This window comes from Sciurus carolinensis, chromosome 17 (genome assembly GCF_902686445.1).
Source record: "Sciurus carolinensis chromosome 17, mSciCar1.2, whole genome shotgun sequence".
NCBI lineage: Eukaryota > Metazoa > Chordata > Mammalia > Rodentia > Sciuridae > Sciurus > Sciurus carolinensis.
This window is the reverse complement of record NC_062229.1, coordinates 60,216,849-60,232,003: the sequence shown is the minus strand read 5'-3', so window position 1 is coordinate 60,232,003 and position 15,155 is coordinate 60,216,849. Positions and strand designations below refer to the sequence as shown.

General features: G+C 46.6%; 1 protein-coding gene across 1 annotated transcript in view; it reads right to left on the bottom strand.

Moving 5' to 3' along the window:
- Ptprg (protein tyrosine phosphatase receptor type G) overlaps positions 1-5,548 on the bottom strand; it is a 707,594-nt gene extending 702,046 nt beyond the window's left edge. The window contains 1 exon segment of the mRNA XM_047532314.1: positions 5,432-5,548. Within this exon segment, the coding sequence (XP_047388270.1) occupies positions 5,432-5,516 (85 nt within the window). The 5' untranslated portion in view covers positions 5,517-5,548.
- Between the last annotated feature and the right edge of the window lie 9,607 nt (positions 5,549-15,155).

Sequence of the window (15,155 nt, the reverse complement as noted above, 5' to 3'; positions counted from 1 at the left end):
ACAGATTGGCAAAACACCACTTTTAGAATGATTCCATGCGTGCATGCTTGCAGTGCTGGGGATCAAACACGGCCTCCTGTTAAGCAAATCTACCACTGAGCCAAGACCCCAGTCCTGGAGTCACTATTTTTTGTTGTGTTTTGCTTGTTTGTTACAACTCAATATAAACACAGCATCAAAACAAGTTGAAGCAAGGTCAGTAGCCAATGATCTTTTTTACAGATGGGTGTCTGATTTCCTCAGTGCAAAGAACACTGTCCTAGTCCTGCATTTGTCTCTTTGCAGGCAAGAAGGTCGCCCCCATTCCTCAGACAGGGAAAAGAAGGTATCTGATCTTTTAATCCTTTGCAAATATTTACCAAGGGCCAAAAGCAAGCGCAGACAACTTTGGCCTAATATGTGCCCAGGCCACCTTGTTCTGGGACATATTCAGTAACGGTTGCCAAATTCCACACGAAAGGTCTCACTGTCTCAGAACATTTCTCAATTCCCTGAGCTCCTTCTTCCCTCTACTTCAGCAGTGGCTGCCGGCTTGACCCAGATTAAGCACTGGAGGAGAATTAAGACTGGGTCCCTCTTTCTTGAATTCTACTATATTATTAGATTTACAGACCTTTTATTCCCTACACAGATGCAACCAAAAACACAGTGCAAATGACTCCCACTCATCATCTGATAAGTCAATCTGTAACCAAAGTGTACCAAGGACTTACTGAAGGGTATCAAATACTTTTGAGAAAACTTCAAATGTCCTCAATTTTTCCCATTATAAAATATGGCTCAAGAAAGATGTGCCCCAGGATAAAGTGTCAATCATAACTTCTGATCTCCTGCTTCTGAATACACACTCATAATCTTCATCCTGCTCAGAAATGACACTCATGGCCCCACATACTGCTAGTAAAACACTGGGTAGGAATCAAAATTAAAAACAACCACAACCTGTGTGGTGGTGCATGCCTGTAAGCCTAGCAGCTTGGGAGGCTACGTCAGGAGGATTGCAAGTTTGAAGCCAGACTCAGTGACTTAGCAAGACCCTGTCTCAAAATAAAAAATGAAAATAAAAAAAGGGACGGGGATGTGGCTCAGTGGCTAAGCATCCCTGGGTTCAATACATAGTACTACAAAAAAAAAAAAAAAAAAAAAAAAAACCACCACCACCTTTCAAAGTCAAAGGTTAAATGTAAAAACAACCTACTAGCAATGCTTAACCCAGGTCATAACAATTCAAGTGCCTAGACTTTTTCTTTGGGTAAGAAGTTGCCAGAAAAATGGAAGAGGAGAGATAAGAAAGAGAACAAGTAATAATCATCTTAGGGCATTTAAAATGATATTATATGAACAGCAAGAAAGTCCCTTTCAATTGGTGCACGATTATAACCCATTATGTGATGTTATCTTAGGAGTTTTTCAGTAGAAAAGTAAATCTGGAAAAAATTTGTTTGGTTGCATTAAATTGTCGGCATCCCCTAGAAAGCTTCATGTAAACAACATAACCTTGCTTCCAGTGAAAACAGGATGTGTTCAACAATTCACCATGGAACAGCACCTTTCTTATGTCAGCAAACCTTTCCTACAACCATTCTTCCTCCGCGGACCATCCACTCCCTCTATTTCAAAAGATCCTGTTACACCTATTTGTATTAAATGTTCCTGTTTCATCAACCCTCTCCCATAAACACCATCCAGGAGGGAACATCAAAAAATTTATTTTATAAACACTGTCAAAAAAAGACCTAGTTTAGAGACTCGGTAAAGAGTTCTCAAACTATATATCTGAGATGGGGAGGGAGTATCTGTGTGATCACTCACACCATTTCTGAGAGTAACATGGTCAACTTCCAAATACTACTTTTGCCTTTTTCTAAGAAGCATGCAAAACATGCACATGCAGGAAGAGATGGCTTAGGGGAATCCAGATTCACAGGATCAATCGGGGATCTTCCGATTCTGATATTATCAAGCTATACAGCTGAGCTTGTCCATCTGAAGTGTTTCTAACCAGTCTTCTGGATGCAAAGTAATCACAGTACAAAACACTGGAATCAAAAAGAAGTTTCACTAGGAAGGCCAAGAGAGAAGTCTATTTTTAAGAGTTTGTGCTGAATATCTAGAGAATGCAAAAGAGATAAAATTTAACCCTTTGAAGTAACATTATTTTTCATCCAGTGACTGGAGATACAGACCAGATATTTAGATGAATCAGAATAAGCTTTGCTTTAAAATAATGTGTTCAGAACGGCAGAGTAGAGGAAGGTGACCAGGGGGAGGCAGATGGGAAGGAAAGGGGAGGTACTTTGGAATGAAATTGGCCAAATTATACTGCTATTATTATGTGTATGTACAAATATGTAACCAGAATCTCACTGTTGTGTATAATTATAATGCACCAAAAAGAAAAAAAAAAAAAAAAAAAAGATTTGGACCTGGGGGGGGAATGAGTTAAGGAGGGTGATGGGGAGCGTGTATAGATGAAATCAGACCAAGTTGACAATGGTTGAAGCCCAGTAGGAGATATATAGAAGTCCATTATATTTTTCTGTCTATATTTTTTCATAATTTTTTTGAAAAAGATATAGAAGAATGTAAGATGCACAATATCATGTTTGATAATCCTTCCGCTTTGCGCTTTGAAAGCCATCACTTGAAGCACTAAAGGGGAGGCGGACTCCACACCTGCCCTGCTGTTCAAAGAGTAAAAGCCACCCTTTGCTGTTTCCGATTCCCTGCGGAAAGACCTATGCCAGGGACTGTTTTCAAAGCCCTCTGCGACTACAGAGACCCTGTATCCTGAACTGGATTTGGGTTAAGATCTCACAAAGAAGATCCTAATCCAAAACCAGAAGCATTTTTATCCCTCTGGTCAAACACTGAAATGCTTCACAAGTATCATGGGAGTCCCCCACGAACTCTGGACTCCCCCCCACCCGATTGCAGAGGGAGCTGCTAAGCAGAGCTGTGGCCGCCTCCTGGCGCCCAGGGTCGTCGCAGCCCCCAGTTTCCAACGTGGGCCTGTGAGCCCATCCCGGCGGCGTGGAGGTGGCGGAGACCCACCAGTGGAGGTGACAGGAACTCGACGAGTGGCTCGGGGGCGCCCCCTGAGGTCCACCGGCGTCGCGGCACCCTCGGAAAACCGAAAGCCGGTGTCTTTCATGGCTCTGACATTTTAACTTTGCCTGGTTCCAAAAGCGGCTGCACACTCCGGGGCTGCACTTTTCCAAACCAAACACCTGTCTTCCCTATGCCTCCCACCACCGTCCCTTCCCTTTCCTACACACCTCGACTCCTGGACAAGGGTAAAGACTATTACCTCGCATCGTGGGCACCAGAAATAAGGAAGATGAAAATGGTCCAAGCCCCCACCCCCAAGGCGGCATCCCTGGCAGTCCCATTTTGGATTTCAAGCTTTCTTAGACAACAACAAAAAAAAAAAAAGAAAGAAAGAAAGAAAGAAAGAAAGAAAGAAAACCACATTGGGGACATTAACTACATCACTGAGTAATTATGCCAGAAATGGAATTGGGAATTTGTTTCTCGAAGCTGTCCTCCGCTACCTTCCCCTTCCCCTATTTAAGCGTGGCCCTCACAAATCTCGACCCCTATGTGTACCTGAACCCACTCAGTCGGCAAGTCGGTGGCAAAGGAGGTCCTGGCGAGGAAAGACGACTAATGCAAACACTGACCCGTGGTCTTTAAGGGAGAAAGGGCAGCTCTTTCTCAGGGTAGATGCCCTACGGTCTGTACTCCCGTGGAGGCAGGACTCTGGTGGACAAACCCCAGGCCTCCAGGTTACTGTGGACACATCCTCGCTCAGCCTCAGGGCTGGGTTTCTGGACTGTGGCAAGAGCTCAGTGCAGCTTCGGGGACTGAAGGATGCGCAGAGAGAAAAGGGGGTGCCAAAAAAATAACAGTGCTTTGCCTCTCTGTCCCTCAAGGCCACCACCGAGCCTGCAAAGGGAGCACTTGCAGCCAGTCCCCCTGGAGAGGGTCCCCGAGGGCAACCAGGACACCCGCGCCCTGATGTGGGGCACACAACTGGACAACCCGGCTGGGGGGCCCGCTGCACCAAAATCTGGCGCTCTGACCGCCAGGGACAGGCGGCTGTTGCCAGGGAAAGCAGAAACATCGGGACACCTGCCTCTTTTTCTTGATTCAGATAACCCCCACCTTCAAGTATCCAAGAGCTGGTGGATGAGAAGGCAGAAAAACGAGGAATTCTCTGTTCTTATGGGAGTGAGCAATGAAGAGAGTCGCCTCCTTTTTCCCACCCTTTCCCCCAGCCTAGGGCAGAGGACCTGGCCTCCATCCCCCGGGAAGGAGCTGGACAGCTTCGAAGGAGCTTGGGGATGCAGCACAGGGGCCCAGCCAAAGGGGAGAGGAAATCAGCTGGCCTCTGCCCTCCCGAAGCCGGGAGGGTGTCTGCCGGCTGCGGGAAGTGGAGGGTCGCCGAGCGGCATACGGTTACGTGCAGTGATTTATTATTGTCACCAGTGGCCAATACTGTTCCTGTCTTAACCTGGCCAGAAAGGAGTGGGTCTGGGTCCATCAGCCGCGAACAGCCTGCAAAAGGGCAAAGATGAAGGTAGGCAGGGCGCGCGAGAGTGGGAAAAAATTCGCCCCGGCGCGAAAGGCAACCCAGTCGCCGACCAGCCCCCTTTCGCCCCGACCCCGGTAGCCCAAGAAGGCAGAGCAGCCGGAGGAAGGGGGCCGCGAGACGGGAGAGGAACCGATCTCCCTTAACCGCCTGCTCTCTGCCCTCCCACTGTGCCCAGGCCCCCGAGCCCAGAGAGCTGCCTCGCGCCGGCACCGAGGCGTAGCCCGCGCCCCAGACCCAAGCTGGGGTAGGGAAAGGCGCCCCCGGCCCCTGAGACCAGATCGTCGCTGTTCCCCATATCCTAATGCTCCGCGGCCAGCCACCGGGTACTACCCCCGAACACCAGGGCTTCCAAAGGGTCGGAGAACTGCAAAACGAGCCCCCCTTAAGAGCTCCTTCAATCCCCGCTGTTGCAAGGAAAGCACCCAGGACCCCCCCAAAACCCACAGAAGCATCCTTCCCATGGCCTTAGTCTCGCTAACCATCCTACAACTCTAGCCTCCCGACTGGCGCCGGATCAGTAAAGCAAGTCCCCTTTTCTCCAGACTCCAGCTTCCCCGAGCGCTCCCCTCCCCCAAAACCAGAGCGGGAGCAGACCCCTGGTTTCCAATCCTCCTACCCGTCCGTCCCCTGCTTCCACCCTCCCAGACCACCAGCCTCCCTAAACATCGCCAGAACCAGTGAAGCAGATCCTTTTTTTCCTCCCCGGGAGCCCGGCCCCCCTCCACCCTCTCCAGGGTCTCTAGGACTGGCGCCCAAGCTCCGCGCTCCGGCAACAACTCCGCATACCCAGCGCGCGCGGGCCGGGGCTGCGTCCCCTCGGCCGCCGGCACTCACCCGGGAAGCACACGACATAATGGAGCACGGAACTGGTGATTTTCAGGAACAAAATCCACCAACACGGTTCCAGTAACCTCCGCATGTCCGAAAACGCACATCGAAAAGAAGAAAGCAGGGGGGGTAAACTTGTTGAATAAGTTCTTGCTTCCGTGCGAGCCTCCGCTAAGCCTGGGCGCTTTCCCGGCTCGCCAGCTCCACCGGCCCCCCAAGCTCGGCAGCGAATCCCCCTGGAATCCGGGAAGCCGCCGAGCGCCCCCCCGGAAAATCTCAAAAAGTGACTGGGGATGCAAAGCCACGCTGGGGACGATCCTCTCGGCGGAGAAGGGCTGGTCACCGTTCAAACAGGAGCGAGCGAAGCGGGCAGGGCGAGGAGTGGGAGGACGGCGACGATGCCCGGGGCCCGGGGCAGGCAGGGACCGCGGGCGGCAGCGGCGAGCAGCCGAAGATCTCCAACTTGAGTCGGCAGCACAGCGCAGCCGAAGAGCCGGCGGGCGGCGGCGGGCTGAGCACGGCGCGGCGTCTCCGAGCTTCAGGCAGGCAGCTCCTTCCAGGGCCCCGGGAAGGAAGGAGGCATGTTTGCGAGCGGGGAAGGGAAGGGCAGAGGCGCGGGGAGCGAAGGGCCCCCCAGAATAGAAACGGCCGGAGGAAACGCAGGAAAACACAAAGGATCTCAGAGGGGCGCTGGGGCGAGGGCGCCTTCAGTCCATGCTCCTGAAAGTTGTGGCTCCGGCGCAGGCTGGGGAGGAATCGGGAGCGCGGGGCTGGAAACTGGCCATGCCTCCATACAGGAAGTAACATGTGAGCATGGATCCTGGCAGAGACTTTAAAGCCGGTGAGCGGGCGAGCGAGCGAGCAGGGGGCGCGCGGCAGCGGGGACGCGCTGGGTCGACGAGGGCGCGCAGCCCGTGGCAGCCGGCGGCGGGGACGCGCGCTCCGCGCTCTTAAAGCGGCCACGCTTGGCTCCCGCCTTCCAAGGGTCCCACAGCTCGGCTCTGCAGGCGCACCCCGGGAGCTGCGAGCTCTACCGTGAAGAGTTTGGTGGCTGGGGGTGACTCTGGCTCAATCTCGGAGGCAGAGGAGGGAGGCAGCCTGCTGAGGCCGACGTGCTGCCAGATTCCCGTTGTGCGAGTTCTTAAAGACGCTGCGCGCTGCGCGCGTTTGGCTAGATTCCCTAGTCCGCGCAGTTCGCTGATCCCGGACTTGGGGTGGGGTATAGGGTGGCTTGGCCCGAGACTGGGGAAAAGACGGAGGCGACAAGCTGCCTTTTCTAGGGCGAGAAGGTTTCCTGTTCTGCTTCACTGCCTTGACAGCGCCGCGGTGGGGCGCACCACCCGCGCCCCCTGTTCGCACCCCCAACCCAGCGCATTCCCCCGCCTGGAGACAATGCCGATCGGCCTTTGCACTCAGGTTGCCTTGAGATTTAATTTTTCCCCCCTTTTCGAGTTTCCATTGGCCGAGTCCGCGACTGGGGAGGAGAGAGGGGAGAGATCGATCCCAGGCTTACAAAATCTAGCCCTTCCAAGTCCCACACCCCCTTTCCCGGAGCCACTAAGAATCGGTGGCGGAGTTTTCCCAAGTCGCAGCCTCCAGAGGTTCGTGTACCCCAGTCTGGCCGCAGGGAGGGCACAGGAAGTGCGCCTCTTACCCCTGGCAGGCCGAAAGCAGCGCCGCGGGGCAGGACTGATTTCCTGGCAGCTACCCGGGGAGCCACTGCTTCTTTAGCAATGGGGAGAGGCATCCGGGGGAAAAGGGAGGACTAGGCTTATCTGTAATGAGTTTTGTCCCTTGGCTCTCGGTGAGAAGATCTTTATCGCTTAGACTTCTAAGCGCCCTATTTTCCTTCTTACGCTAATACTAAAAGTGGGGGAGGCGGGCTTTTGATTAAATGTGTAATTGAGCCAAGGTAATTAGCCATTTGTAATTTTTGCCTAATTTTTCTGCCTTTGTTTAAAAGCGCTATTAACATGTTTTTAACGTGCCCCTGCTGTTTCATCCCACCACGACAGGGTCCCACACACGCCCAAATGTCCCAACCGGATGCTCCGTTTTCAAATAATGTACAGATGTTTGGAGATCCTCCCGCAAGATGTGATTAGGGAAGCAATTTCACACCCACACTTCCAAAGAAAAACCTTTGAAAAGTTAGGTTTGGGATGACAAACAAATAAAAGCCAGGAAGTTCCTGGGGAGGGCCCAAGCTCTATCTTTAGCAGAACAGGGTGAACACCCTCCACAGGGTGGGGAATGAGGCCAGTTTGTTTGCTTTGGAATTTGGTCCTTCCTGGTTTTGTTAGAGTGCCGAATCCTTCATGAATGCTTGTGAGGACCAGTTTTTTTGGAAGTGTTGGGTTTAAGGGACATTCATTTGTCAGCAAGGGTTTGAGACAGTTTGTAATGTCCCCAGGAAACCTACTTCTTTAAAGGTTAAGTGATAAAATGGGGGAAATCTGTTAGATTTAAATAACACTCAAATCAGCATCCTCAGGCAAGTTTCCTCATCTGTTAAATGGACATAATAAAAGCTGCCCTTTGTAGAGCGCTTACAGTCTACCAGGCACTGTGCCAAATTCTTTCTATGAACTGTTCACTGCTTCAACGTTATTGAACGCTGACCTTGCAGAGCATGCTGGGAACACAACACACAACTCTGAAATGTGAAATGGAAAGAAGAGGCTTCAGAGTCCCAGAAAAATCTCAGGATGGATGTGAATCACCACTCACCCTCACTGTGCAGGGGCCCCATGCTATAATTTCATATCGTATGAGGTCTGGGCTACTGACTGCCCCGGGGCCCCAGGTTGAAGTTTATCCCAAACAGCTCTCAGAAGCACAACCCAGGACCCATCTGTTCCTATAAAAAATAAAAGTTTTACAGGTACATTACACAGATGTGTTTTCATTCATTCTACAACCAACCACACAGCATAAACACCAGATACTCCTTCAAGTATTGGTGCCCCAAAATGACTGGACAGTGACCCGGCCACACTCCCACCTGATCACAAAGTGTATTGCCCCCACACCACGTAGCTACTGCATAGTACAGGGAGCAGAGCTGGCCTGTAGTGCCCTGGAATGGGAAAGGATCGAGGACCTCACTTCCTTGATGGGAAGATGAGAAGGCTTCAATGAGAAGATGCTACTATTGGTAGCAAATTACCCTCCACTTAGCAGCTGAAAACAGTATATGCATTCATCTCACAGATCTAAAAGTCTGAGTTTTGGGCCACAGCACAGCTGGGTCCTCTGCTCAGGGTCTCATGTGGCTGAAATCAAGGTGTGAGTCAGGCTTTCTCTTTAGGAACTGGGGGTCCTCTTCCAGTCACTGGCAAAATTCAGCTCCTTCTTGTTGTAGGAATGAGATCTTCATTTTCTTGCTGGCTGTTGACCAAGGGTTGCTCTTTGTTACAGGTTCAAGCCACTCCCAACATGTCAGCTTACTTCTTCCAAGCTGGCAGGAGAACCCCATAAGATTAGCTATGAAAGTTTTGAGAGTGACCATCACCTTAGTAATATGAACATCTAACCCACTCTTAGGACAAGAGGATTATATATGAGGGAGTGGGAAATTTAGGGACCATATTGTTAGTGACCTATTTGTAGTACCAAGGCACATTAACTTATGATAGGGTTACAGCCTGATAAACCCATTGCAAGTCAAAAATACCACGAGGCAAAAAGCATTGAATAGACCTACTGCACATCCTAGACTAGCAACAAAGCAACCATAGAATATTGTTTCCCTTCATGAACACATGGCTAATTAAGAGCTATTGCTGCCTAGCATCTCAAGAGTACACGATCTTGTTTAAACTTCAAAATTGAAAGTATGGTTTTCACTGAATGCAGATCACTTTTACACCATTACAAAATCAAGCCATCATGAGTCAGGGACCATCTCTATAGACTGGTGGTTTAAAGCAATAGCTCTCAAGCCACCTTAGCTGGGTTCTAGTGTTGCCTATATAAGCGTGATCATGGGTAACTGAACCTCTTTGTGCCTGGGCTTTCTCATTTGTAAAATGGGAAAATAACAGCATCTACTTCTAAAGTGAGAGGATTAAAAAGAATTAATATACATAAAGTACTCAAAGTGGTGCCAGGCACCTAATAAGCATTTAATAAATGTAAGCTATTACTGTTATCTGTTCACCCAGCAATGTGATAGAGAGTGAACATCTGTTATTTTCTAGCTGTTCAGGCTTCCATTTCTTCTAGTAATAACACCCCAGTTTCCCTATGTACATATCTCCCCAGATGGTCTTGGTGAGTCTCATCTGCTATTTCCCCACCCCTTACTCTCTCTGCCTCCCTACCTCCCTGGTACATGTCTAGCCCCTGCTATGGAGAACAAGCAACTCAGCCCCCAAGCCTGATGGGCCCTGTTTCCAATTGGTCAAACTTCCTCTTGGGTTTGCCAGACTGGCTGAACTTAAGCCTTGAAATTTGCGGGGTGGCGGGTGGCCTACGGTGAGGCTGCCTGAGGATAAAACAAGGAAAGGACAGAAGGAAGATGAATGGAGAGTTTGGGGGCCAAGCAGCTCCCAGTATCTTCATTTGAGTCCTTGAATTAAGTTATACCTAAAGCCAGAACAAACTGAGCTTTTCAATTACCTGAGCCGATAAATTCCTCTTACTGCTTATTCCTCTTTGAGTGGAGTTTTATCAAAACTAAAAACCTGAAATCTGGAACCAATGGTGACCGGTAAGTAAAATGTCCACATTTTACATAGAAGGAAGCAGGAGCTGTTGGAACTAAGTGAGTTAATTGAGGTGACAGATTGTAAACAACGAGACTCGAGCTTCTGACACCAGGTCTATTGTATTACTTATTGTCAGGTTAACAAATCACTCCAAAATTCAGTAGCCTGAAACCACACCATTTTATTTGATCTTGATGCTCTAGACTAGAAGCGTTTGGGCTGGACTCAACTGGGCACTCAACTGTCTGAGGTCATTCGTGCAACTACCGTTCCAGCATGCCGAGGCTCCACTGGGGCCACGTTTAAGAAAACTCCACTAGTGCTTATACAGCGGTACTGGCTGTTCACGTCCATTTGTCTTTGCAGCAGCCCATCTCAAATCCATTCACAAAAACATCTCAGGAGTGAAGGCTATCCAAGGCAATAGTTACCAGGCATCTGGAGACACAGGCTTAGCCGTCGCACTCATCACTTTCACTGCATTTTATTAATCAAAGCAAGTTGCACCACCACCACATCAAATTCAAGAAGAGGCGGAAATAGACTCTGGCGCTTGATAGGAAGATGTCACATCACAAAGGGACATGGATGTAAGAATGGGAGGAATTGTGGTGACCTTCTTTGCAAACAATGTACTTCATTTACTATTAAAACTAATTGGTGGGGCTGGGGTTGTAGCTCAGTGGTAGCAAGCTCACCTAGCCTGTGTGAGGCCTTGGGTTCAATCCTCAGAACCACATAAAAATAATATAAAGGGGGCTAGGGAGATAGCTCAGTTGGTAGAGTGCTTGCCTCGCAAGCATAAGGCCCTGGGTTCAATCCCCAGCACAGCAAAAAAAAAAAAATAAAATAAAATAAAATAAAGGTATTGTGTCCACCTACAACTAAAAATATATATATTAAATAAGTAAATAAATAAACAAATTAATTGGTAGAGACTGGGGGTGGCAAAGCTCAGGAGGCTGAGGGAGGCAAGAGGATTGGGAGCTCAAAGCCAGCCTCAGCGATGGCAAGAAGGGAAGCAACTCAGTGAGACCCTGTCTCTAAATAAAATATAAAATAGGGCTGGGGATGTGGCTCAGTGGTTGAGTGCCCCTGAGTTCAACCCCCAGTACCAAAAAAAAAAAAAAAAAAAAAGACAAAACAAAATAAAAAACCCATAATTGGTGGAGGTTGGCATGTGTAAGGCCCTGTGATCATTCCCAGCATTGCAAAAAGAAAAGAAAGAAAACTGTTTTTTGTTTGTTTGTGGTATCAGGGATTCAACCCAGAGATACTTTACTACTGAGCTACATTCCCCACCCTATATTTTTCATTTTGAGACAAGAGGCTGCCCTCAAACTTGCCTGTTCTAACTGCTGTTTTCAAGCCTGTTAGGGGTTGCAAATAGGATCTTTACAGAGGTAATCAAGTTAAAACTAGGTCATTAAGGTGGGGTCTAGTCTAACATCACTGGTATCCTTTTTAAAAAGAGGAAAACTGGACCTAGATATAGGTCAATACCCAGTGAAGACACAAAAAGAAGGCAGCCACATGTAGTGATGCATCTGGGAGCCGAGGAGTACCAAGGAGTGCTAGCCAACAGCAGAAAGTAAGAAGAGGCAAAGAATTCCCCTAAAGGTTTTAGAGGGAACAGAACACCATCCACACCTTGATTTTGGACTCACAGCCTCCAGAAGTGTGAGACAATAAGTTTCTATTATTTAAAGCCACCCAGTTTCTGACACTTTGTTATAGCAGCACTAGGAAACTAATAAGGAGCCATCCTTGGACTTGCCTTCCTTCTCTGATTCCGGGGGACTGCTGTTTCTGAGAACTTTTCAGTGTTGATTCCCCAAAAGATATCATGACTGATCTTGCTTGGGTCCTACAGCCCTGCCTAGGTCCTAAGCTTGGCCAATCTGGGAGTGAAAGAAAGACTCATCCTGGTTTTCAGCATGTTAGACAGACAAGAAATAGGAAAAGGTTAGATGGGGAAAAGTGGCTGCAATCTCATTTAACCCTTGACATCAGTCCCTCTGAAGTGGGAACTACTATTATTCCTGTTTTAGAGGAATGGAAACTAAGGCCCCGAGAAGTTAGGTAATTTGAAATGAAGCTACCAAGGATGGAAGGGGCTCAGTTATGGGATACTGTAGGCTCAGAAATAAGCTATGAGGCCTAGTTACCAGACCTCAATGCTAAAGTCACAGTCAAATCATGATTACATGGCTCAAAATATCTTCAGCCCAGAGTGACCAGATACTGTAACAATTTATGGAGAAGAACCTTAATCACAGCATTTCAAACTAAAATATCTCCCAACTGTTGGGGATCAATTTAAACAAATCATTGTATAACTACTTAGTGGAATATTATGCTGCTGTTCATGATGAGGATTTTAAAATTTAACATGTTAAAACTTAAAACAGTTTTCACACAATCATAACAATGCTTTCCATAATTGCAGAAAATAAGGGGACTTTAAATGAAATGTGTGAAAACAATGGTTTTAGGATTTCTGTTCAAGATTTTTCCATGTTAGTATAGAAAAGAAGGTTCCCAATTATTTTTCTGAAATGATTGATTTCGATATACATAATATATGCAAACCAATGCCCCCCCAAAAAAATGCAAGCAAGCAAACAAACAAAAGTGTATGGGGAATTCACACACAAAATAGTAATTGATAATATTAAATGCTGGTTAAAATGCAGTGAAAAGGGAATATTAATTGATATGCATGTTCTGAAAAACAATTGGTCTGTTTTTCATTGCTATAACAAAATATCTGAGACAAGCTACTTTATAAGCAAAAGAGGTTTATTTTGGCTCATGGCTCCAGAGATGCAAGGGCTAGAGGTCTCATCTGGTGCAGGTCTTTTTGCTGGCAGAACCTCAATGTGTCACCAGGCATCACATGGCAAGAAATAGGGAGTGTGCGTACTCGTGTCTCTTCTCTTTTTCTTCCTCTTACAAAGCCAACAGGAGTCAATCATGGGAACTCCATTTGAATGATCTTATTGAGTCCTAATCACTGCCCCAAGGGCCCACTTCTCAACACCATAGTCAAATTAAGTTTCCATCCTCCAGATATATCACAACGGAGATCAAATCTCAGCATGAATCCAGAAAGCCAAATCACATTCAAATCATTACAGTAAGTTTTGTATCAAAACCTCAAAATCTTTGTATTTTTTTGCCCAATAATTACACTTTTAGTACTCTTAAGATAGTGATAATTACAAGAATGTGAAGCGATGGCCTATAGGATGGGAGAAAACTTTTGCCACCTGCTCCTCAGACAGAACATTAACCTCCAGAATATACAAAGAACTCAAGGACTGGGGTTGTGGCTCAGCGGTAGAGTACTCACCTAGCATGTGTGAGGTCCTGGTTTCAATCCACAGCACCAGCACCGCATAAAAATAAAATAAAGGTATTGTGTCCATCTACAACTATATATATATATATATATATTTTTTTTTTAAAGAACTCAAAAAACTTAACACCAAAAGAGCAAACAACCCAATCAATAAATGGCCTAAGGAGCTGAACAAGCACTTCACAGAAGAAATACAAATGGTCAATGAATATATGAAAAAAGGCTCAACATCCCTAGTAACTAGAGAAATGCAAATCAAAACTACACTGAGATTCCATTTTGCTCCAATCAAAATGGCAATTATCAAGAACACAAGTAACAATAAATGTTGGTGAGGATGTGGGGGAAAAGATACACTCATATATAGATGGTAGGAGAGCAAATTGGTGCAACTACTCTGGAAAGCAGTATGGAGATTCCTCAGAAAACTTGGATGGAACCACCATTTGACCCAATTTTCCCACTCCAAGTAGTGGTATATGCCCAAAGGACTTAAAATCAGCATACTGTATTGACACAGCCAATCAATGTTCATAAGAGAAGCTCAATTCACAATAGCTTAACTATGGAGCCAATGTAGTTGTCCTTCAACGGATGAATGGATAAAGAAAATGTGGTATATATACAGATGGAATATTACTCGGTCATAAAAATGAATGAAATTATGGCATGTACCAGTAAATGGATGGAACTGGAGACTATCATGCTCAGTGAAATAAGCCAATCCCCAAGACCAAAGGCTGAATGTTCTCTCTGATACACGGATGCTTACGCGCAATAAGGGGTAGGAGAGAATAGAAGTTCACTGGAATAGACAAAAGGAAGAGAGGAGGGATGGAAACAGGAAAGACCGTGGAATGAATGGGACATCACTTTCCTGTGTTCATATGTGAATACACAACCAGTGAAACTCCACATCATGTACAACCTCAAGAATGGGAAGTCACACTCCATGTATGTATGAAATGTCAAAATGCACTGTATTGAGCTGGGGTTGTGGCTCTGTAGTAGAGCGCTTGCCTAGCATGCGTGAGGCACTGGGTTTGATTCTCAGCACCACATATAAATCAATCAATAAATAAACAAAATAAAGGTTCATCAACAACTTAAATATTTTTTAAAAATACACTCTATTGACATGTATGCCTAAAAAGAACAAATACATTTTTTTAAAAAAAGATAGTGATAATTACAAATGGAGCCAGGCATGGTGGTGCATGCCTACAATCCTAGCCACTTGGGAGGCTGAGGCAGGAGGATAACAAATTATAAGTCAACCTTGAAAACTTAGTGAGATCCTGTCTCAAAATGAAAACCAAAAGGGCTGCTGTGTAGATCAGTGGTAGAGAACCTGCCTCACATGCACAAAGCTCTGGGTCCAATTCCCTTTACTAAAGGGGAAGGAAGGAAAAAAAAGGAAGTCCCTCAAAAATACTTAGGAAGATGTTCCTTGCAACAATATTTACAGTAGCAAATTACGAATGCACAACAATATGTTGAAAAAAACTATTAAAACCTACTATCAATATAGGTTACTGAATAGACAGTAAAATTAGGTTTATGAAGACGCAGAGAAAATGCTTAACTTATTCTGTAAGGTAAGAATCAGGGCATAAATTAAAATACATGGTTGTAGTTCAACATAAAAATGCCT